Below are 26222 nucleotides of genomic sequence, written 5' to 3' on the forward strand. Positions count from 1 at the left end.
TATGAATGGTTCTACTAAGAACCCTTTGATCTATGAAGGGTTTTCCCTAGAACCATCTATGAGTGGTTCCACCAGCCTTATTAGCCATTCAAATTAAACTCTTTATGACAATAGATGATATACTGTATATCATAAGGCATTTCTTTGAGGGCTTAGTTATACCCTAAAACTGTGGTTTTAGGAAACCCTGGTTTACCAGCCACATCAGGCCTGCAAGTCACATTCTGCTCGCCTGCAAGTGATGGTGTACCTAGAGCCCTCTAGGTAAACCATCTGAATCTGAATTAAACACTCGGAATGTATAATTCCTATTGGAATCCAGCCAGAGTGAGGATATTCAACAATTATAATTTTTTTAACCCGCAACCTGCATTCAGAATGACTGCCAGGGTAGAGAAGATTGATAAATGAGACTACCTAAATCATCTAAACTAGAACAACCATCTCAGTAATGCAATAAGTTCAACTACTAACAGATAGGATTAGTTTAGGAAAATGTATGTTATTTATCTTTGTGTAGCACAACATTAATCATCCGATCAATGTACATGCAAAAACACAGATATTAAAACAAACAATTCTGAAAATGAACCTGCAATAGAGCATACTGGGAAATATCATTAAGATTGGCGTGGTTTTGAATGTTATACTCTACATAGAGTAAAAATGACAGCCACACTCAACTCTGGTTATTAAAATCAACAATATACAGTATATATATATATATATATGTTTTACACCACTATGTCAGCTACATGTAAAATAATTAAGGGAATACCAGATACATGCACAAATATTCCCATATAGGTTTTTATTTATTTTTATTTTTATTTATTTAACCTTTATTTAAGTAGGCAAGTCAGTTAAGAACAAATTCTTATTTACAATGACGGCCTACCAAAAGGCAAAAGGCCTCCTGCGGGGACGGGGTTTGGGATTAAAAAATGTAAAATAAATACAATATAAATACAGGACAAAACACACATCATAACAAGAGAGACAACACAACACTACATAAAGAGAGACCTAAGACAACAACATAGCAAGGCAGCAACACATGACAACACAGCATTGTAGCTGCACAACATAACAACAGCATGGTAGCAACACAACATGGTAGCAGCACAAAACATTGTACAAACATTATTGGACACAGTCAATAGCACAAAGGTCAAGAAGGTAGAGACAACAATACATCATACAAAGCAGCCACAACTGCCAGTAAGAGTGTCCATGATTGAGTCTTTGAATGAAGAGATTGAGATAAAACTGTCCAGTTTGAGTGTTTGTTGCAGCTCGTTCCAGTCGCTAGTTGCAGCGAACCGAAAAGAGGAGTGACCCAGGGATGTGTGTGGTTTCGGGACCTTTAACAGAATGTGACTGGAAGAACGGGTGTTGTATGTGGAGGACGAGGGCTGCAGTAGGTATCTCAGATAGGGGCGAGTGAGGCCTAAGAGGGTTTTATAAATAAGCATCAAACAGTGGGTGTTGCAACGGGTATAAAGAGATGACAAGTTTACAGAGGAGTATAGAGTGCAGTGATGTGTCCTATAAGGAGCATTGGTGGCAAATCTGATGGCCGAATGGTAAAGAACATCAAGCCGCTCGAGTGCACCCTTACCTGCCGATCTATAAATAATGTCTCCGTAATCTAACATGGGTAGGATGGTCATCTGAATCAGGGTTTAGTTTGGCAGCTGGGTTAAAAGAAGAGCGATTACGATAGAGGAAACCAAGTCTAGGTTTAACTTTAGCCTGCAGCTTTGATATGTGCTGAGCGAAGGACAGTGTACTGTCTAGCCATACTCCCAAGAACTTGTATGACGTGACTACCTCAAGCTCTAAACCCTCAGAGGTTGTAATCACACCTGTGAGGAGAGGGGCATTCTTCTTACCAAACCACATGAACTTTGTTTTGGAGGTGTTCAGAACAAGGTTAACAGCTTGTTGGACACTAAGAAAGCTTTGTTGTAGAGCATTTAACACAAAATCCGGGTAGGGGACAGTTGAGTATAAGACTGTATCATATGTATATAAATGGATGAGAGAGCTTCCTACTGCCTGAGCTATGTTGTTGATGTAAATTAACAGTTAGGATCAGTTTGATCTCCCCTTTAAATAAAGGATGAGCTGTGGCTGCCTTCCAAGCAATGGGAACCTCCCCAGAAAGGAGCTAAAAAAACATCTGGGTCAGATGGTTTAGACCCTTTCTTCAAGGTTGCTGCCTCTATCATCGCCTAGCCTCAACTGACTGGCTTTCTTGATGTCTATAGTATTCTCTGCAGGGAGAGACTTTGTAGCGGGGCAAGGGGAAAAATCGATAGGCTTGGCGATGATAGAAGCAGTAACCTTGAAGAAAGGGTCTAAACCATCTGACCCAGATGTTTTTTTGAGGTCAAGTTTAATGAGCTCCTTTAGTACCTCAGACTCAGTGACTGCCTACAGGGAGAGACTTTGTAGCGGGGCAAGGGGAAAAATCGGGGATAGTCACATTAGAAGGGGTGGGTAATGAGGAAATGTTGGACGGGCAAGAAGATTTAATGAAGTGGTGATTAAAGAGCTCAGCCATGTGCTTCTTGTCAGTAACAACCACATCATCAACATTAAGGGGCATGGGCAGCTGTGAGGAGGAGGGTTTACTCTCCAGGTCTTTAACCATTTTCCAGTTCTTGGGGTTTACTCACACCAATCTCACACCACTATTTAAACACTGAGGTAAGCACAAAAGCCCAAGCACCATGTAAAATAATTAAATTACAATAAATAAACTTATTCAGATTCTGAAGGGTTCTTCCCAAAAATGTTCTTAGCATGTTAAAGGTTCTACGGAGAACCATTTGCCTTACAAAGAACCATTGTGTCCCAAAGAGGGTTCTTCAGATGAAAATGGTTCATGGTAGAACCCTATCCCTCCGCAAATAACACTTTTATAATATTTTTTCCAGTGCTTAATTTGAGCCAGAACAAGATAGGATTCTTCAGTTTTGCACTGTTTCGTTCCGTAACCTATTTGCCAGGATCCGGTACCTCTGATGGCATGAACACTTATTTTCAATGTAATAATAATAATAAAATCAGAGTCAATACATGTTGCCTCCTCTGTAATTCTCATGCCCCTTAAAAACGTGATGTGAAAACGTGCCTGATATTCTAAGAATAGATTTGTGTTGTGCCGGCCCGGGTTCATGGTTTGATTTTTGTTGGGCCGGCCCGGGTTCATGGTTTGATTTTTGTTGGGCCGGCCCGGGTTCATGGTTTGATTTTTGTTGGGCCGGCCCAACACAAATCAAACCATGAACCCGGGCCAGCCCAACAAAAATCAAACCATGAACCCGGGCCGGCCCAACAAAAATCAAACCATGAACTCGGGCCGGCCCAACAAAAACCCGGGTTCATGGTTTGATTTGTGTTGGCCGGCCCGGGTTCATGGTTTGATCAACATTGAAGCCTATAGACCAACACGTGGCCATTGCTGTGGTGAGACAGAGAAGGGTGCTTGTATCTCTCACAGAACTAGATTGAGATTCACTTTCTATTATCTGGCATCCTCTCTCTGCTCTGATAGACATGAGCCTGCAGCTAATCTCTCCAACGTTGCATTTCATCATTTATTTCCTTATAGAATCATAGCCGCCGAAGGGTGCTTGCTGGAGGTGTCGCAGCACCCCTGATAAATTGAAATACATTACGCCAAAGTTATAGAATTACTGCAAATCTGTCAGTAAACAGTATGTAGCCAAAACAGGCATGTCACAGTATTTCTAATAATCTGAAGAAAATATAAACTACTAAAGTGTTGGTCCCGTGTTTCATGAGCTGAAATAAAAGATCCCAGACATTTAGCAGTAAATCCAATCAGCCTCACAACTGCAGTCCACCTGTAAGGCGAGCGATTTACTGATGTCAACGCATGGCGGTGGGGTTATGGTAGGGGCACACGCAATCTACGGAAAACAAACACAATTGCATTTTATTGATGGCAATATGAATGCACAGAGATACTGTGAAGAGATCCTAAGGCCCATTGTCGTGATAGTCATCCGCCTCCATCACCTCTTGTTTCAGCATTATAATGCACTACCAGATGTTGCAAGAATCTGTACACAATTCCTGGAAGCTGAAAATGTCCCAGTTCTTCCAATGGACTGCATAGTCACTAGACATGACACCCATTGAGAATGTTTGGGATGCTCTGGATTGATGTGTATGAAACCATGTACCAGTTCAATATCCAGCAAATTTGAACAGCCATTGATAAGAAGTGGGACAACATTTCACAGGCCACAATCAACAGCCTGATCAACTCTATCCTGTCTAGGACAGGGGTTCCGCTAGCGGAACGTTCCAACAAAATTGCAGAAATTTAGTTATTATAAATATTTTACTTTAATTAAATCAGAAGTGCAATACACCACATGAAAGCTAAACCTCTTGTTAATCTGGCCAAGGTGTCAGATTTCAAAAAGGCTTTACTGCGAAAGCAAACCATGCGATTATCGATCAGCAGACAAAACATTACGTACAGTTACCAGCCAAGTAGATTCGTCACGAAAGTCAGAAATAGCAATACAATTCATCAATTACCTTTGAAGATCTTCTTCTTTTGGCAATACTAAAGGTCACGACGAAACAATAAATTGTCGTTTTGTTCGATATAATCAATGTTTATAGCCTAACACAAATCATTTTGTAAACGGATTGTGTCGTAAATTCAGTGTCCTTCAACTTTGGAAATAACATTCAATGTAATTACTCACTCTAAATGGACGTTTATTGAGCCATGTTTGGTTTCATTGCAATCCTCTGTTTGTTAGTAACACAGCCATACTTCATGGTTCTTTTCCTGGGACATATTGACCAAAAGGGACTGATTTGAACACACCAAACTATGACCTCATTGCGCACCAATGATATGACCAGTTCTTTGTTGTTTGACTGTATTTCGGACCAATGACCACTGATCATCTTGAAATCTAGCTTGGTAGATAGCCAATGAGCTGAGATAAATGGCAATATGTAATGGTTCTATCCGGGAAGACTGGCCTTTGTGGAATCTCGAGCGTAAACACAGCCATTCGCCATTGAAAATTCTACCAGAAGCAGCCACTCTGGTTACGCGCAGCAGTATTATTTTGAGAGTTTTTTCAGAGAAGAATTATGGCGAGTAAATCTGTAAAATCAAAGACAAAGTCAAAATATACAGATCTACACAATATTATTGAAGAAATTGATAGGGATAGTGACAGTGAATTACTCCAAGATGATTCGGACAGTGAGAGTACTTTTGACTCTAAATCTGAGGAGATGTTCTTGCATGGAGAAGATTCAGTGTTGGATTGGTGAGTACCGTTGTTTGAAATTAATAATATCAAATATTATTAATTTGAGTTGTTTTGGAGATATTTTTATTTTATTTGCCATATATAAAAAAATATAATCAGTAATGAAATGTGTAAAGTACACATTGCTCTACATTGTGGGTGAGTGTATGTCTGTGTGTCTGTGTGTCTGTGTCTGTGTGTCTGTATCTAAACATGGAATTGAACAGCTCCTCACCATAGTGATTGTTTCCCTACTCTATATATAATCTGTATCTGTGTGTCTGTGTCTTTATTTCACAGTCCCAGCGATTCTGATTGGGAGCCCATACTGCCAAGGTGCCCATCCCCCACTGAAGCTGGTTCATCCAGCCGGACCCCTGCTGTCTCCGGCACCACACCTACCCCTGCCCGGCCATCTAGAGGTGTGAAGTCGGTGACAAAGAAGCGGAGGAAGGGAAGTGTGGAACCTGCTGGCAGAGCGGAGGAGGGTCGTTGGCACTCCACCTCCAATATTCAGATCAAAAAGGCCACCAGGACCTCAGCTGGACATGACCTCCAAGTACAGCCCCATGCAACTTTTTCAGTTGTTTTTCACCTCGGCAGTTGTTGATTCCCTAGTGTTGAACAGAAATAAGTAAGGAGCTAAGAAGCAGGCAGGCAAGAAAGAGACATGGAAGCCCATTTTCATGTCAGATTTTTTTTGTTACCTTTCTATGGTAATTTACATGGGTCTTGTAAAGCTGAAAACCCTGAAGGACTACTGGAAATCTGCACCCCTCTATCAACTGCCTTTTCCCCACCACGGTCATGTCATGCAAAAGGTTTCTGACAATCTCACGGGCGCTTCATATTAGTGACCCAAAAGTTGATGAAGACAACGAGAAGAAGCACGGCACGGCAAGTTTTGATAAGCTCTGCAAAATTAATCATCTCTACCATTACATCTTTGAGGCCTGCAAGACTTATTTTCAGCCCACCCAGAACCTTTCCATAGATGAGAGAATGGTAGCCTCAAAGGCCAGAATTGGCCTAAAACAGTACATGCGTAACAAACCAATTAAATGGGGTTACAAACTGTTTGTTTTGGCCGATTCTGCGTGTGCATACACGTGCAATTTGTTTGTCTATGAGGGGAAGAGCAGTTGTGCGACCGGTAAGGGACTTAGCTATGACTCCGTTATGGAGTTATTAGATTTTCAGCGGCTAGGGAAGGGCTAAAAACTGTTTGTGGATAACTTCTACACACGCCCTACCCTGTTCATAGACCTGAGGAAGCTGGAGATGTGGGCCTGTGGCACCATTCGGACCAACAGAGTGAGATTTCCGAAAACCAGAGTGAATGACATGCCTAAGCGGGCCGATCGGGGCACCATGAGATGGATTCGCGAGGATGGCCTGCTCTTTGTGAAGTGGATGGATACCAGGGAGGTGGTCATGTGCTCCAGTATCCACAAGTCCTTCAGTGGTGATCACGTCGTCAGGCGTGTGAAGGGCGCTACTGGGGCATGGGCCACCAAAAATGTCCCAATTCCAGCTGCTGTGAAGGACTACAACAAGAGCATGGGAGGTGTGGACCTGTCAGATGCGCTGATAGGCTACTATAATGTTCTCCACAAGACCATGAAATGGTACAAGACATTGTTTTATCATTTCATTGACATTGCTGTGGTGAATGCCTTCATACTCCAGAAGGAAATGGCTAAGAGTTGTGGACAGCCCCCCATCTCACAACTAGCCTTCAGGGAGCTGCTCATCCAGGAGCTTGCTAGCTACAGCAAGAGCACTGTAGCACCTTCTGTCCGCTCTACCTCAGTCCCTTCGGATCCAACCAGTGGTGTTCAAATGCCAAAATTCATCATTGCAGGCAGGAATGTGCCTCAGGGCAAAAAGGGCTCAGTAGGGAGGCTTCATTGTGCTCTTTGCCACAAGAAATCCCCTGTCACCTGCACCACCTGTTCGGTGACCCTCTGCTTCACACCAGAAAGAGACTGCTATGGGCTATGGCATCAGCAGCACAATATTGTGTAGAGGACTGAGGGTCTTCACATTATTTTACATTGAAAGTGTAAATAGTTACCCTTGTTATTTTTCATTTTTTTAAATGTTCATTTTTAATTTAAATTTTCAATTTTCCAAGTATATTTTTTGGGGGGTATGTTAGAATACATTTTTTGTATTTTGTATATAGTTATTTGCATCAATGTATCACTGTACCAATTCGGCCACTTGGGTACATTTGGGAAACTTGTGAGGGACACCTGGGTGACTTCATGCTCAATGGCATGTACCTCACTTATTCCTGAAGGTATCTGTCTGAAAGTTTGCTCAAATATGATTACCCACTTATATTCTTATTTGAAATGAGCCCTAGCATCATTTCTGAATGTTTGGTTGTTCTTGTTCATTTGAAAGATGCAACAACAGTAAAAGAACAGAAAACATCTGATTATTTCCTTGTATTTTCTTCTACCAGATCTATTGTGTTATATTCTCCTATATTCAATTCACATTTCCACAAACGTCAGTGTTTCCTTTCAAATGATACCAAGAATATGTATATCCTTGCTTCTGGGCCTGAGCTACAGGCAGTTAGATTAGGGTATGTTTTCAGGCGGAAATTGAGAAAAACTGGAGGGCTATCCTTAACAAGCTATGCGAAGGAGATGTGTTGGCTGCATGAGGCAAATGGTGATCACACCAGATACTGACTGGTTTTCTGATCCACACCCCTACCTTTTTTTAAGGTCTCTGTGTCCAACAGATGCATATCTGTATACCCAGTCATGTGAAATCCATAGATTAGGGCGAAATGAATGTATTTAAATTGACTGATTTCCTTATACGTACGAACTGTAACTCAGTTAAACCTTTGAAATTGTTGCATGTTGCGTTTATATTTTCGTTCAGTATATAATCGGGGGAAAGCACCAGTTGGAAAGAAAATTATTCTACTGAAAAGGGAAGACTAACCTACCAAAGACTAAGCTACCAAAAATAGGCCTATTGAGCAAACAGCATTGTTTTACAAAGTAAAACAAGAAAGAGATGGCTTTAAGAATGAACGCATCGGCCATTGCAGGTGAGTGAACTGAGCATCATTGGGTGAGTGACTGAAACTGGAAAGCTTTTTTAGGATTATAATTTCCTCCTTAAATTGTACAATATGTGTGTCTCCACACACCTAGGCCTAATCTATTTCTGGATTCAGGACAGGGTCGTTTTAATTGATCTTAGATTCTGAGTTTGTCATGGTCAAAGTAGCCTGTCATTTTGATAATTTGTGAGTTACTAAAAAAGATTCTTCTCAAATCTCCAGTCATCTAAAATGATGTGAAATTGTATTAAATGCATTTCTAAAAAGGCCACATTTTTCCCGAACCCGTTTTTTGTTTCACCCTTCTTCAAGCATCTCTACTCTACTGCTGTATGCCAGAATGCAAATACGATGATAATGCAAGCAATGGTTTATTATGAAGGGGATTTTTTAAATGCGTTCTGGTACCTGAAAGCAACCCAAGTCACCCCCCTCTAACGCTCTCACTTTTTCTTCCGGCACCTCCGAATTTACAAATGAAGCACTGCTATTTTCTAAGAGTGCAGCTGCCAGCTGTGTGAAACTGGAGCAAAATGTAGGATTTCCACAACATATTTTTGATTTTCATGAAAATAAAAAAAATATTCATGAATACAGAGCACAGTCAACATAGGTGGTGGTCAAACATTTGACAAACATTTATCGACTACTACTGTACACTCTATGAATACAGTAACAAATATGAACTCACCATCACATTAGCACAGGTTGTGCAACTTCTCACAGGCCCTGGGGAAAGACACATCAATCAGAAAATCAACCACACCAAGCACTAACCTCAGTGATAATACTGTGGTCTTAATTTCCTGGTACACAAAGCATTTTAAAATCAACCACACCAAGCATTAACCTCAGTGATAATACTGTGGTCTTAATTTCCTGGTACACAAAGCATTTTAAAATAAACAAATAAAATAACAATTATATTCAGTGCTAACTGTGCTGATTTCTATGAGATGAGTGACAAATTTATTGGTGGGTTTGGACGTCACTGTATTGTGGAAAACTTAGCACATGAAAATATCAAGAACTTGAACACGAGTGAGAGAATATAGAGATGAAAATGAGAAATTAGGATTAGAATGGTTTTACCGTCTTTGATCGATTTGATGTCAGTTACTCCCAAAAATGTACGAGGCTCCCCCCTGTCATCATACCTGAATAGAAGACATGTCCGTGATGGGATGGGTACTGTATGCCATAGGCCACAGGACCTCTAATGGTGAAGCCTAGGTAGAAGCAGACGTCTCCAGACTTCCAAACTTTTCTTCGTTGGTCGGCACAGACTTCAATCTCCTTGCCATCAACACACGCAAACACCCGGTGCTGTCTAACCACTCCATTGACTGGAAGAAGAAGGTCCTGGACACTGGGTTCTCTCCACACCTTACCACTGCTCCACTTTTGATCTATAGTGTTTGGCCTTGCCTCTGGCCTTGCCATTTTATACTCCCTTGCCAATAGTTTCTCTATTTTTGCTCTATGAACCAGTCTGCTCAAACCCCCACCCTTTCCCAGGAAAATAAGGGGGCGAAGGTACCTTGAGCGAAGATGCTTCTTGTATGTGTTTTTGTAAGACTCTTGCATCTCTAGAACACATTTATTGAGGTCAACATGGAATCCCATTTTCTTATGCTCCTCGGGCCAAAACAGCAAAAGGACTAAGACGTAAAACTCTGGGGTTTGGTTACCGAAATTGGCCAATAGGTGTCTTTCCAGAATACCTCTTAGGATTGGCAAAGGGGTAAGCACTGGAGATGCTGCATCCACTTTGCTTAAGATGATGTTGGCAAGGATGAAGTTTTGGGCAGCTTTGTTCTCACCACCACCATCTTTCTTTTTTTCCCATTCGTTTTTTATTTCCTCCCACAAAATTGTTATTTGGCGCAAGTGAGTTTTATCATAGCCCTTATCAAGACAGCAAAGCAGTCCAGGGAAGGCAATGGCCATTTCTTCTTTGAGCTTCTGGAGGGGTACATCTATTGCAGACTCTGAGTGTATAGGTGTGCATGTCCCCACGTATTTGCAGTAGCAGTTCTTCACATCAGTCTGAAAGTAATGCGGTTCGTCTTTTTTCATGCTGGGTTTGGAGTAAGTCAAGTAACTGTCAAAAAACTCACATTTCCTCTCCACCTCATCCCTGAGGCTGATGATGAGTGGCTTGTACTTGAAGAGCTTTTTTTGTCCGATTTTTATGAAGAAGGTGTCAGCTGATATTTCCATGGTAAGGACTTTTTGCCAGGTATTGTCAAGAGAGACAAGAGAGTCAAAAACAATGTTGGCAACCTGTAGATATCCAAATAGTCCTCTGTTGTTAAAGATTCGTGAGACTTTGGTCATACCATCATCTTGCATGTCTGCTCCCTGTTCATTTTCAGCAGCCCTTTCCTCATCTCTGAAAGCCTCAAAGGCCTTCTTTGACAGTTGTAAAATTTCTTGTGCAGAGATGGAAGGATCATGGACCCTGCTCTTCAAATTGTTCTTGTATACTTGCCCCAGTGTATCAGCAACAAATGAACTTTTAGGATCTCTGTCTTTCGCAATTTTTGCCCACTTCTCCGCTTTAAAATAGGCTTTTGTCTCAATGTAAAGAAAACGAGCAAGATTTTGAGGAAAGAATGGGTTTTGCTTGAATTTCTCTGAAGCTAATTGTAAAACAGATACAACATTCCTTTTGGATTCTTCGCCTTCAATATCTTGAATCAACCTGGAAAACGTGTCTTTTCTCTCTTCTCCCATTTCCCTTTTCGTTAACATGTCTTGAACTAAAAATTGTTGTACATGTTCTCTACAAAATTCAGTCAGAAAGTTCTTTGCTGTATCACTCCTGGTCACACCTGCCATAGCCAATACCTTAACACACTGCTGTGCAATCAGTGGGTGAGCCATGTGGACATGTTTGTCTTGTCCCTGTCGTGCAGGGAATGTCACTATCAGATGACTGAAAGGCTCCATTCGCTGCTCAAAGGAAGGACCTCCATAAATGGGATCTGGAGGCCCCAGGAATGCCTGACATTGAGACTGCAGAAGGTGGGAGCCAGGAACGTAGGCATTCACCAGTGATAAGAATGCAAGAACCTGGTAATTTTTAGGTCTTCTATTTTTCCTGACATTTCCTGAAAGGGCACACGTTTCTTTAACATAATCTGCACTAAAATTTTCTCGCATTATGTTAAAGCCATGAAACTGTTTGTGTTCATTGCTGTAGCTTCGACTGATCTCAATCTGTTTCTCCTCAAACTGTTGTTTCTCTGCTTCAGAAAGTTCCGCCCTGAGAATAACATGTCTTGATTTGTTATGGTCCTCTTGTTTGATAACTGCCTTACGCACACAGTTTAAAATTATGACCACAGGCCTGTGGGTCACAAGGTTTCTCTTTGCAATCTCTTTGATGATGGCATCCTGCAGATTCTCCAGAATACGATCATCTTCCAGCAGTAAGAGCACAGTGTTCTGGTGGCCTTGACCGCCTGCAGTGAAAAGGTGAATCACCTGCTTGGCGATAGCGGTAATATCTGAGGTAGGGCCTGTTAGAACAGCACACCTCAGTGTTTTCCTCATGTCCCAGAGAACCTGCTTGGCCAGAGTGGTTCCCCCACTGCCTGGCTGATACATCAGATTAATGGTAGAAGTCAGGTCACCCTTACATTGTTTCTTAATATTTTGTATCAGCTCCGTGTACCCATCTCTTTTTATAAAGGTTGTTGTTTTATCAGCTGAAGTTGCCCTTTCAGCCCAGCAGAAGTTAAGCCATTGAGGTGGGGCTCCTCTGTAAAAATCTACCTCGGTCTTCTTAGCTACTTTGGAGTCTATGTCCTCTTCTTCAAATGCATTTGCGTACAAAACATCCAGAAGTGAAAGGGAATCCCTGATTTGACTTCCAACATAAATTTCATGACCATGGGCATTGGACAGAGACGACCCCTTGTTGTGTGCCATCTTTTTTTGTCTCCTTTCGCAAGCTGAACCAGTTTTCTGAATATTAGTTGTTCTTCGTGTGGTATCATGGACTCTAAAAAAGGAGACAATATTGTTTAAGTAAGAATGTCGAAGGACATTAATTAAGGCTGTATACAGTAAAAGGCTGTATCTTTGACTTTGTTGGATTTATCTTCTGACAATGCATGCCGCTGATAATTGTTTTGCTTCTTGTTGCTACCCTCTCGTATACGTTTTTTCAATAACTTTGTTGCAATTTTCACAAGTACCGTGCCATCAGAAAGTATTCATACTCCTTGACTTATTCCACATGTTACAGCCTGAATTCAATATGGATTAAATGTATATTTTTCCCCTCAACCATATACACACAATAGCCCATAACGACAAAGTAAAAACATGTTTTTAGAAATGTTTGCAAATTTATTGAAAATGAAAAACAGAAATATCTAATTTACGTGAGTATGCACACCCCTGAATCAAAACTTTGTAGAAGCACCTATGGCAGTAATTATAGCTGTGAGTCTCTAAGAGCTTTCCACACCTGGATTGTGCAATATTTGCCAAATATTCTTTGAAAAATTCTTCAAGCTCTGTCAAATTGGTTGTTGGTCATTGCTAGACAGTCATTTTCAGGTGTTGCCATAGATTTTCAAGTAGATTTAAGTCAAAACTGTAACTCGGCTGCTCAGTAACATGCAACTCCAGTGTAGATTTGGCCTTGTTTTTTAGTTTATTGTCCTGCTCAAAGGTGAATTAATCTCCCAGTGTCTGGTGGAAAGCAGACTGAAGTAGGTTTTTAGGTTTTCCTCTAGGATTTTGCCTGTGCTTAGCTGCATTTCATAATTTTTTTATATTGAAATACTCCCCCGTCCTAACGATTACAAGCATACCCATAAGATGATCCAGCCACCACTATGCTTGAAAATATGGAGAATGGTACTGCATTGTATTGTATTTGCCCCAAACATAACACTTTGTATTTAGGACAAAAAAGTTAATTGCTTTGCCACATTTTTTGCAGTATTAATTTAGTGCATTATTGCAAACAGGATGCATGTTTTGGAATATTACATTTTCACTCTGTCAATTTGGTTAGTATTGTGAAGTAACGACAATGTTGTTGATCGACCCTCAGATTTGTCCTATCACAGCTGTTTTAAAGTTAAAGTCCCTGAGCGGTTTCCTTCCTCTCCTGCAACTAAGTCAGGAAGGACACCTGTTTCTTTGTAGTGATTGAGTGTATTGATACACCATTATACGTATAATTAATATCTTTACCATGATATTAAATATCAGCTTTTTTATTTATTTCTACCCATCTGCTAGTAGGTGCCCTTCTTTGCGCGGCATTGGAAACCTTCCCTTGTTTTTGTAGTTGAATCTGTGTTTTAAATTCCCTGCTCAACTGAGTGACCTTACAGATAGTTGTATTTGTGGGGTACAAAGATGAGGTAGTCATTCAAAAATCATGTTAAACACTATTATTGCACACAGAGTTAGTCCATGCAACTTATGTGACTTGTGAAGCAAAGTTTTACTCTTGAGCGTATTTAGGCTAGCCATAACAAAGGGGTTGAATACTTATTGACTCAAGACTTTTCAGCTTTTCAAATTTAATACATTTGCTTTTCAAATGTAATTAATTTGTTAAGGTTTCTAAAAACATAATTCCACTCTGACATAATGAGGTATTTTGTGTAGGCAAGTGACAAAAATCTACATTTAATCAAAATATGGAAAAAGTTAAGGTTTGTGAATAGTTTGAATTTTTTTACTCGCAGCTATACCAAATAGCGAGCAGCAATGAACAGGGTTCATAGGATGACAGAAAGGACAAAATATCAGTTTGATAACAAAGGAAGTACTCTACCATGCAGGAACTATATTCCTTTATGTCCAATCAGTGACCCTGTTGATTTAAATTTCAGTACACTCCACATTAGCGTTCAAAATACTTCAATACAATCTCACAGCTTTAATATTCTGACAGAGCAAGTGGTAGGACTTCCGGTTTCTCATTTGACCGAATACAAGATCCACTTTTCATTATGGGCAACAATATGTGACTGTACAGCTGTACTAATCACAATATTTCACACTGTTTGCCTGCTTACTTTTAATCTAACAGTCCACTTGATCAATAGTTCTTGCACTAGTATCTATGGTGCCTCTGATGCTAATGACAGTGCCTTGTAAAAGTACTCATACCCAGTGGATTTCTTCACATTGTATTACATGTTAGAAACTCCTTTGGGAGGGATTAAGGCTGTGAGTCTTCATGGGAAAGTCTCTACGAGCTTTACACACCTGGATTGTGCAATATTAGCCCGTTATTCTTTTCATAATTATTCAAACTCTGTCAAGATGTTAGGGATAATGGTCTTGCTATAGATTTTCAAGCAGATTTAAGTCAAAACTAACTTGGCTACTATGGTTGACAAAAAAACTGTAAATGGGAATACATCCTTGACTGACAATATCTGAGTTTGCATGAAATCCAGACCTGTTTTGTGCTGGTATTCTACTCCTTGTAGTTTGTGTCATGGCAAGGAGCAGCGGAGTGGCATGTTAGCACAAACATACTGGTACCTGTTGTGTAGCTGTTTTAAAAATGTATTCTCTTATTTTCAATGACGGCCTAGGAACTGCCTTGTTCAGGGGCAGAACAACAGATTTTTACCTTGTCAGCTCAGGGATTCAATCTTGCAACATGTCAGTTACTAGTCCAACACTCTAACCACTAGGGTACCTGCCATCCTGTTAGTGATAAGAGGGGAATCCATTGTGAGGAATATTTTAACCCTGGGCTTGTTTATTTGCATTCTGTCTCGTAGGCTAATTTAAAATTTTATATCCTGTTTATGTTGCCCTTAGCCAATAACGCTTGTGTACTCTTAAAGGGACAAACACCTATTTAACATGAACATAACAGTAACCAGCCTAGAAAACTTACAGTTTAAAATGAATGATGTAGGCTTCATGTGTAAACAAAACCTAAAAAAAACTACTACTAACACATTTAAATACATTTAACATGATTGATGTTAGCCTACTCACTGCAGGGAACAGAGACATTGTTTTCACAGAATATTAGGTTACAGCACTCACAGTGTCTTCATCATACTTCCCTCTATGGTGTCTCCCCATATCCAGAATGTATGGCTAATATTATTTACAAACCAGATAATCAAGCAAATAATCTAGACCATCAAAAGACATATTGTCGAGTGTAGACTAGCAAACTGGAAAGTTAGCCAAGGTAAGCAGCAGCAATTTAGTTCAGTCTTCTCCCAGAAGGGCACGGCTGTATTGTATTATGGGTGTTTGTGGGAGTTACTCAATCTCAAATTTCCTGGCCACCTTTGATATATACAGTACCGTAAATTTGGATTGAGTAGGTATATCCAAACCTTAAAAATAGAATTTGTTCTGTCAAACAGGAGTTACCTTGCCAGGTAGATCAGTATCCAGTTTCTGCTCTCCTTGCTGGTCCTATACGCCAGCCTTTGAGAAGCTTTGCCTTCACACAGCCAAACTGGAAAACAGCCTACCCAAATGCTCTGAGGTGTCTGCATGGTCTTAACGCACACCAGAGCCTTGTTTTGCATCTCAGTGCAATGATAAAACCGGGGGAGATGACAAAAAAGCAATTTCAGAATGTGCGCGGGTCATGTCCTCCCCCGCCCCAGTGAAGGTTGCGCTCCTGCAGTGCACTCCTTTTGACCAGAGCTCTATGCTCTATATGAGGAATAGGACACATACTGGATGTTAATGTGGCAGGACAAAGATCATCTTTACTCACATCAGTGTAGGCTTACTTGTACCTGAGTCCCTGGTGTGGATGATAGTAAAGGTGGATGATGAAACCATATTCTGCCTCCAAAATGGCTCCCTATTCCCTATAGAGTACACTAATTTTGACAAGAGCCCAGGGAATTAGGGTTAAATGATAACATGATACAGCTCTCAGTAGGTTAGCAAATATATTTTAATATATAATATAATATTTATATTCATTTTAGCACAATGACAAAATGGCATCACTTCAGATTAGTGTCATTTAAATCAGGACAAAAGCCACATCTATAGGTATGTACTCATTTAAATACATATGCTAATACATTGTATTTTATTTATTTATTTGTTGCTGTCGTTGGAAAATAAATAATTAGAATTTTCTTTTGGTCCTGTAAAAGAAGAATCCTAATCCAATCTAACAGCATAAAGCCTACGGCATCCAGTGGGCGATATGATAACAATAAAACGTGTTGTAGTGGTTGTGATAGTTTTCCAGGCTGACTACATTGCAGACGCATGCCAGATTGCACAATGCATGGATAGGTGTTTAACATTTAAGCTAACCCCATCAAATAATGTAGCAGTCTGATGCCCAACTTCACAGTCCATCACGTGGCACGCAACCATTGGTAAATGCAGTGCAACGTCTGCAATGTGGTCAGCCTGGAACATGACCAATCTTTTATCACATGGTTAGAACAGAGTTTTTCAAGACGAGCAACACAGAAGATGCTATACGGACACGCCTGACGCCCAAATTGATTACGTATGTTGCAAATTGAGAGTCAAGTGGAGATGAACGGATTCGGTTAAGTCAGTTCATTTAGTCAGTCTTCCTGATGAGCCCTTCCCAGCTAGCTTACCGTATAGCCTCTCCCAAGCCATATCTCTCATTCAGCTTGATGCAACATCCTGTCATGTGGGCAAGAATGAGACCGTTTCATTGGCTAATCAGAGAAAACCTGACCTTTGACCTGCATTTACCAAATGGTTTGTTGCCACAGATATGTTGTGGTTGAGATATGATTTGATATGATGCAAGATACAGCATGATGACTGATGTTTTTGGACTTTGGGCACCTATTATATTGTGGCTCAATAAAGTCAGTCTCAGTCATATTGAAACAGGATCATAAACAGAACACTTTCCAACCACACTTAAAACAGCCAGATAAAATGCAGTGATCCATAAGGGAAACCTTATCTTACTTGTATTCACTTCGGATACCTCCTGCCTGCTTTATACCACACTGCCTGAGTTCCCCCGGAAATCTAAAGTTCCTACATGATAAAATCAAACAGTTAGATGCCTCTATCTAGGCTACGTCCCAATTATCTATCCCTCCTCCTGTGTGGACTTGTTTACCTCCCTTTTTTTGATTTAAAGAAAATGACTGCCCCATTTCTCCACCAATAGTGTTTTTAGATATGTGGGAAGAAGTGAACAAGTGTACACTTCAGGAAGAAGGAGATATTATTGGGACGCAGACCCTAGTCTATAAAACCCAAGCACAGGAATGTTGTGACTCACGACCTTACGATAACCTCTACTCACGTTGACGGACAACACCACACCACTGCAGTTCCAATTATTACATTTTAAAAGATGAACGGAAACATTTTAGTAAGTAAAGGTGATTTTTAAAACCAAATGTGATCAATATGCATGTTCCTACCCTTAAAACGGCTGAAAAACTCATATTTATGTTAAAACGTTTAGAAAACTGCCGCCATCTTAATGACGTCATCAGTCGAGTGGTTCCTCTGATAGGCAGCCCAGATTACAATACATGTTAGTAGCCTCATTGTTTTCATTTTGATAACAACAAAAAAAAAATGAAAATAAGTGCATTTCTTTTAAGGATATCCTGTTGGAGACGAGCCAGGTAACATGGCATGAATGATAAATTGAACAACAACAAAAATGTAGTGTGCAAAGTGGGTTATCATCGCTAGCGAGCTAGTCCAAAACCACGGCAAGCTCAGTTGACATTGATGGATATTTTGCTAGCTAGTGATGTTAGCAGATCAGCTTGCTACAGTGCAGGATTTTACTATGGATTTTGGATTTCACTATGGACATTGGCAACATTATCAGGTAACTTGCTGCAATTTATTTAATAGGAGTGGACACTGTTAACAACCCTAATGTCTGAAGCTAACTCTTTCAGAAAAGACACCTAGTTAGCTAGCTAGCTTGCATTGACTGAATATTCATTTTTCTAGCCAGATGTTTCTAGCCCAGCTATCTAGCTAGCCTCTCATATGTTTGGCACATCTGAAGTCCCTCACCACAAATCATATTGATTACCGATTTATGGTTATTATACACAATGTTTTTCCTTCTCAAATTGGTCGTTTTTTCAAATTTAGAGTCTTGATCAGTGCCATACATTTAGAGAGTTTGGCCAACTTTAGAATGGATAGCACATCCGAGCATTCTAATTATCCATTCATGACAAATGTTTGGATTGTAATTGTAATCCTAGATGTTCAGTTATAGCATTGGTGAAATGTAGACAATTCAATGACCTGCTATTTGTCAACATTGCCCACATAATAATGGGGAGCTAACATGGCTGGTGATTTGTCAACATTTCTAAATATATGTCTCTGACAACGACACGAGGGGAGTTCAACAAGGATTTAATTTGCCGTGAACATATTATTCTCTCTAGTAACAATTTCAGATGAATGATTCAAATGAACATTCCAGTGTTACAGTGAAGCCATAAAAAGCACATTTTTGAAGGGATTACTGTGACAGATTAGCAACAATATTCAAACAGAAAAATATTTTTGCTATTTTTACTACATGTATTAGAATGTCTACATCACCACATGATTATTTGAAGTGGAAGTTTAGACCCGGAACAGACTTCATTATGCTATTATGTTTCCCGCACACTACCTGTTGGCTGTTAGCTAGCTAATAGCTGTTAGCAAGCTAATGTTAGTGAATATTTGCAGCTAACACAAACCAAAATGGAATGTGTTAGCTTCTGTTAGCTAACAATTGCAAACGGTCCACCTTGTTGAACTCACCTCTCAATGAGCACCCCAAAAAAACGATACACAAATGCCGCTAGCTAGTCTCTAATGCAAAAGCACACACTTTTAAAATGGCTTCTTACAGCCACCAAAAACTTCCGTCTTCAACTTCCGTCTAACATATAGAGGTTACGTCCCAATATTCACACTAACATACTCCACATACATTGGAGCAATGTATGTGGCCTATTTGGAATGCAATCTAGATAGTATGCTAGTGTGGATTTTTGGAGTGTAGCCTCTGAGAGGTTGTTCAGTACACATACCATTTTTGGATTCATTCATGTCAACAGCACGTATAAGCAACTAAACTAAAGTTGGCACTTTTTTCTCTGGTGTGAAAGCTTGCTTAATGTAAACATTTATTTGTCAATTTTCACATTTTAGATGTTGCTATTTAGTCCTAGATGGTTGAATAGGGATGGTTTAAAAAAGCATTTGCACTTTTTAAAACCCAGTCTCTCTTTCTCTCATGGTTCAAAGATGAACCGTGGTAATTGCCAAATCAAACATGTTTGTCATTGCTGTTTCTCCTTAACCAATCTTTCAGACATTCAACATCCTCAACTTCACTAACTTCTTTCTGACAACACAGAGCTCCACACAAACATACCCAACACAACCTGCCTAGCCTATTGTACAGCGTCATGTGCAAGTTCTGAACATTCAACACCATAGAAGTTCTTTATTTCAGTAGCTAATGGCAGATGGTTCCTTCCATAGTATTCTTTGGAAACAGAAACTGTCATCCATGTTTTGGGTTGGTTTCATGGTAAGGAACCATCGAACCTTAAGTTGTAAAATATTGAATTAATCCTAAAACCTATGTAATCTATAGTTCACCAGCCACTTCAAATCCAACTCAGACCCTGGATTCAATCTATTGCAGATAAAGGAAAACCACAATGTGGGGTCGCGCACATGGTTAACATGCTCGAAAGTGTAAAACCGCTAACCTGTAAAAAACCATTTAAACCGATAAACCCAGTAAGTTGTTCCTCTCGCAGACTTTATTGCCATTGGATATTGAAACGAAACCACACCTCTTCTTAAAAAAACATCCCAAACACTTAGAATAAACCCATAGTACGGTTTTCCCAGTTATCTGTGATTGATTGAATTTAGAGTTTTCATCTAGTAGTTCACTGCACTGCACTGACCCCAAATCCACCCTCCTCTGTCTCTACCTCTCTATCCATGTGGTCACAACTGCAGATCAACACTTTATTCTACAACAAAAAATCTAAATAAAGGAACAAACGTCTGAGTGAGAATAAGTATTTAGAGTTCTTTTGATTTTCGCTTTCCTATTCAGTGGCCCGCCTATTGATCATTACATTTCACGACACAACAAAGAAAAGCATTTCTATCAAAAACAATGGCAATAATCCGATAAAAACAACGAAGCCACAACAATGATGTGAAGGGATTATCACAATGGATCTTCTGTTGTAATTTAGCAACTGTCTGGATAATCTTGGTTGTATTTTGGGTGTGTAGTCCACCCCCCCCAAAAAGGGAAGATGTTTTATTGTCACATACATCCGGTAAGTGCAGTGAAATGTGCTGTTTAACAGGGTCAGTCAACCATAGTAGTTTGATGCCCCTGGAGCAAATTAGGGTTAAGTGCCTTGCTCAAGGGCACATCGACAGGTTTTTCAACCTTTCGGTTACTGGCCCAATGCTCTAACCACTAGCCTACCTGCTACCCTTAAATACATTAAATGATAAAAATAAATGTAAAATAAAATACTGGAATATAATCTGTTTGTTGTTTTTTAAGAAAAGGTGCTCATATCTCCTAATTATTAAAAGCAATGCAACCCCTAAATCCATATATAAAGATTACAACATGGATAGAGAGCTAAATTGAAGTGTGGTCTCTATAATATAAATTCTTACTCAACATCAGCTAAGTGACACGTTTTTATCCCATGATTTGTCTCCAGTTAGTTAACATATCAGGAGACTTCAAAAAAATACAAAAACAAACAATATATTGGCATTAAATACATTAATCCATTACAAAACAAGCACATGGATATAAATTCACAATATATATGTACAACCTAATTTAAAACGAAAAGAAAAAACTTAGGAAAATGAACTACTTAAAAATTCCTTCAATCATAATTGAAGTGTATTGAATGCAAACTAAGGGAAAAGGGCAAGGTAAAACTCTTAGTTTGAAAAGTTTTAATTTAAATTGTAGTTTGATGAGCTCATTTTAACAGTAAGTAATGTCTTGGTTATATTCTTAGATATTTGTCATATATGCTATATTTATTATTATTGTTATTATCATTATTATAGTTTTTTGTTGCATTTTTATATATATTTTTTTTCTCAGCATTTCTTTGTAACTTGATATGTAATATGTCATTCCAAATTGACATCATGTGTGAGTGATATGTAGTTATTGTATGTGCCAATGGCCACATAAAAAGCTAAACGATGTCATACACATAATTTCTAAACAATCAGAAAGATATGAAATCCACACATAGCCTTATGGGTTTGAGATTTTACCATAGGTATTGAACATTAGGCTGATGTCATGAAGCCCCAATGAATCAGAATGGAACAATTTCTCGGCCTTCTTAGCTACGACCAGTTCTATCGATTTTACTGTACTTGGCATATGTAAGCTTGAATTAAAAAGAAACCATGAAATGAAAACGTCACCTAAGAACGTATGGTTGTATCTCACACAGTGTGAGTCCTTCCTTGTTGTCTTTGCATTGTAGCCAATGGGGAAAGGACTATATCAGAGTTGCCATTGGGAGGGAGGAAGGGAGTGGAAGAGGATATGTGGAAGAGGGGGAAGGGAGAAAGAGAGGAGCAGTGCTTTCAGTGTTTTTTCTGAGAACAGGAATGAAAGGGGGGTTTGCATTCTTAGTAAAACATATTCCTCACTGCTTGAATTCATTTTCTGGGCTGAAATATAAAAATATGCATAGGCTACAGTAGCTACAACAACACGTAAACAATCCCAAATACAAATGTGTTTAGATTTGAGGATAATCGTGAATGTTGTAAAGTGGAGGTTGGTCCTTATTGGTATAGGGCAAATGATTTGTATTATTGAGTTTATCGGTGTGTGTGTGTGTGTGTGTGTGTGTGAGGTTCACCCATCACTCTATCTACTGACATCCTACCACACAATCGCTAACATGGCACAGTCCATTATTACCCAGAGTGGAATTCTGACATGAAAAAAATACCTAAGTAACATGATCACAAACACAGATTCAAACATCCCTACTTACTGTTTAAGTGTATATTTTTTTTAGCACACAAGACAAAAACAAGACAAAAAACGAACAAGAAAACAACACCTCCCTTGCGATCCTCATAAGAATCTACAATTATTTTTTATTTTTAAATATGTATTTTATTGTATGTATGTATATGTATTTTTGTTTTTGGACACACTTTGTTTATAACTTCTTATTACTGTTACGACAATTGATCTGATTTTGTTCAGAGATCTGTTAGTGGTAAATGAAATAGTAAGCCTAAGAGGATCTATAATGGTCATCTGACACAAACTCTTCCTCCAGCAAGGTGAGCACATATCTACCCTGTCTACCAGCACCCACAGATCATAGCGGTAAGTACAACTGATTGCCCTTGCCTGCAAGACGAACTGCTGCTCCCTAGCAACAGGTAATCCTAACCATAACCCATTCAGCACAAATTACAGTAGATCAGAAGTCGCAACAAACAACAGATCTAGGATCAGATTACACATTTTGGCACAGGGTTCATTAACAGCAGCCACCGCTTCACCATAAAGGGGTGCTGGCTTCCTAAGGGGGGGGGGGCGTGCTTGACAGTCAACCTTACAAACAATTGACCCTGAATATATTTACAATACTATTTACTCAGTTCAGTAGTTTGGGACGCATTCATTAGTCTCAGAGTAGGTGTGCTGATCTAGGATCAGTTTTGCCTTTCAGATTATAATGCATTATGATTATATAGACAGGGGGGACCTGATCCTAGATCAGGAATCCTATTATTAAGCGCTTCATGATTACAGTCCCTGGTTTACATAATGAGGATAATACATGTGGAGGAGAATATATCAAAGATAAGTGCATGGGGTACTAATAAGTTCCAACACTATACGTTTAACAGCGAGCAATACAAAACCAGATCACAGAAACTGCGATGGAAATAAAAGTCTTGGTCATTGGCACTGGGGGTAGGGAAAGAGGGGGTGTGGGGAGAGGTGAGAGTAGAGGCTATGGGAGAGAAAAGGCCGTTTTTCCCCCCAAAGAAAGTGGTGGCCGTGACTGTGCACTTATAGAATTCGTTGTATAGGTGTTTTTGAGATCTTAGGACCTCTGTGAAGGTTTCATCAGGATCAGGAGCCCTCAGCTCACACACTTATAATCAGTATCCCTGCCGAGACCCTTTAGTTTGACAGACATCTACACAGACCAGTCGTGAGGTGTGAAGCCCTCAGCAAACTTGCTAAATAGTCCCCCTTCTTTACGAGTGAGATTGAACGTGATGTGTACTGACTGTACAAGTGTGTGGGTGCAACCACACATGCTCACACACATTTTCACATTTGACACATTAGTTGTCATGGAGTGTATACACCGAATTTTGCTAAGAATTCTTCGTAGGGAGGAAACACAGTGTAATATATATGAGTATTTTGTTTATTTGAATTAACAATCTTGCTTTGTTTTATGTATGGTGACTGAGACCCAAAATGTGTTAGGAATTAGGTGATTTGTATATTTAGAGCACAGTTGTCAATCTCATTTCACCGAGGGCTGAGTGTCCGTGGGTTTTTGCTACTCCCGTGTACTTGATTGATGAATTAAGGTCACAAATTAGTAAGGAACTCCCCTCACTTGGTTGTCTAGGTCTTAATTGAAAGGAAAAAGCAAAGACCTGCAGACACTAGGCCCTCCATGGAATGAGTTTGACACACCGTTGTGTGTGTGTGTGCGTGTTAATGATTAATGCAGTACTCGGGCTTTTCACAAAACAGATGATGAACTATGTATGTATATCATTGGTTTATATATTGTACTTTTTTTTTCATGATATCGCGCCAGTTTTTCTTTTTCTGCGTCTATCTACCGTTTTGTTATTTCCTTACATTTCTTTCAGAGGCTGCAGTCCCTCCCCCTGATTGGTCCGTTGTTTTCTGTCCTGAAAAACTTTTGGCTTGGAATTTGAGTGGCACTTTCGGAGCAGAAAGATGTTGATTCTTATTCAAACACAGTAAATATCATACATATTTTATATCCTTATAAAATATATATATTTTCGTTTTTTCTAATATTAGATAGTGTTTCATATAGAGTTTTTAAATTGATCAATACAAGAATGTTGTATATGTTTTTATAATAAGGTTTACAATAAGGTGTCTTTTTAAAATACTATTTCACATTAAAGGAGCATTGAATCTTCGTGTAAAATCACTGTTTAAAAACAACATTATTTGACAGACGTTGGATTACCGTTGGAATCACGTTACACAGCACTGTATTGAGAGTTCCCTGCTAGCATTAGCCTAAACCTAGCCTTAGAGTTAGCTTATAAGCTTTCATACCATAGACTTCAATAATGATATATGTATATATATAATTATATATGTATATAAAATAGATAATCATACAATTATATATTACATACTCAAAGCTTAGTATGAACAAAACAGAGAGTAGCCAATAGGCTTTATTTCCCCCCTGCATGTGAAATCTATTGGTCCTTATAACGATGTAGGGTATAGGACAGCATGTCCATTTTAAGTCAACAAAACAAAAAGACGATCAAATGATACTATTGTCATGGTGTAATACCATATAAATATAATAATAAATGTAATATAACATTTTCTTCTTCGATAATTCTATGGCTATGGCTAGGCTAAAGGCAAATATTGGCTTTTTCTATGAATCCCTAACAAAACACTTTTTAATATCCAATGAATGATCTGATGATTTCGTCTGAGTTATGAGTGAAGGAAATATGACACCTGTACTATAGCTTTCTTTTTGCTCCACTGATAAAGCGTAATGCATAATGCTAAGTTAAGTGGAATCCTACTTCCACTTAAGTGACATTTTCACTTAGTCTCCCATTGATTTGTCTCTTAGCGGAATAGCAATTCAAGTGTATTGCAAGAGTGTTTGAAGGATATGTTTGCAAATTTATGTACCTAATGGCAGCATGTTCATCCTAATGGCCTAACACTGGTCATGCGAATACCGTATCTGATATAATGCTGCTTTTCCTGCAACATTTCTAGGTCGAACTAGAGGGGATCCCATACAAACACAAAGAGAGATATGTTTAAACTCATACACACGCTCACACACATACACACGCATTCAGACACACACATACACACGCACACGGACATGCATTCAGACACACACATACACACACACACATACACACGCACACGGACATGCATTCAGACATACACACGCACACGGACATGCATTCAGACACACACATACACACGGACATGCATTCCGACACACACTTACACATTTTCTTAAAACAGTGTTACAAGTATAGGAACGTACACAAGCTCTAAACTGACCAACACATCTCTTAACAAGGGGGATTCATTCTCTCCATCTTTCATCTTCAGCTCTTCCTTAGCCTTGGATAAAGGGGCGGTGAAGCATCATGGCGATCTGATTGGTTGATTGGAGAGGTGTTGCTAGCGTCTCTGTGTAAAATGATTTGTGTTAGTGGAACTGGGGGGAGGCGGGAGGAGGAGGGGGGTCGAGATGGTTGGAGTGCCAGGGGTCAAAGTGCAAAGGTCAGAGGTGTAGACCTCACACTTTTTTAGGTGGAGGAGCCAGCTTGATGATCTCATCTTCAGAGGGTTGGCGAATGATATCTAAAGAGATAGAGAGCAAGAGTGGAGAGAGAGAGAAAGAAAGAAAGAGAGGAGAGACAGAGGTCTCAGTAAACTGCTGCAACAGACATGAGAAAATGACTGAAAATAAATGAAGAAAAAGTCAAAAAAG

The 26222-nt window shown here is 39.5% G+C and overlaps 2 protein-coding genes across 3 annotated transcripts in view; both read right to left on the minus strand.

Moving 5' to 3' along the window:
• Positions 1-16097, minus strand: part of sb:cb1081 (sterile alpha motif domain-containing protein 9-like) — a 39475-nt gene extending 23378 nt beyond the window's left edge. The window contains exons 1-3 of the mRNA XM_021614725.3: positions 15805-16097; positions 9573-12427; positions 9107-9144 (exon numbers count right to left, since the gene is read on the minus strand). Coding sequence (XP_021470400.3) covers positions 9107-9144; positions 9573-12427; positions 15805-15965 — 3054 coding nt within the window. The 5' untranslated portion in view covers positions 15966-16097. The remainder of the gene's footprint in view (positions 1-9106; positions 9145-9572; positions 12428-15804) is intronic.
• Positions 16098-16327: 230 nt separating this feature from the next.
• Positions 16328-26222, minus strand: part of LOC110531518 (astrocytic phosphoprotein PEA-15) — a 56219-nt gene continuing 46324 nt past the window's right edge. The window contains exon 4 of one of the 2 annotated variants that reach the window (XM_021614726.3): positions 16328-26092. In XM_021614726.3, coding sequence (XP_021470401.1) covers positions 26028-26092 — 65 coding nt within the window. In that variant the 3' untranslated portion in view covers positions 16328-26027. The remainder of the gene's footprint in view (positions 26093-26222) is intronic. The other variant, XM_090183658.1, reaches the window with a different exon arrangement.

Source organism: Oncorhynchus mykiss, chromosome 9, assembly GCF_057628025.1.
Source record: "Oncorhynchus mykiss isolate SJ-2025 chromosome 9, ASM5762802v1, whole genome shotgun sequence".
In the NCBI taxonomy this organism is placed as follows: Eukaryota; Metazoa; Chordata; class Actinopteri; order Salmoniformes; family Salmonidae; genus Oncorhynchus; species Oncorhynchus mykiss.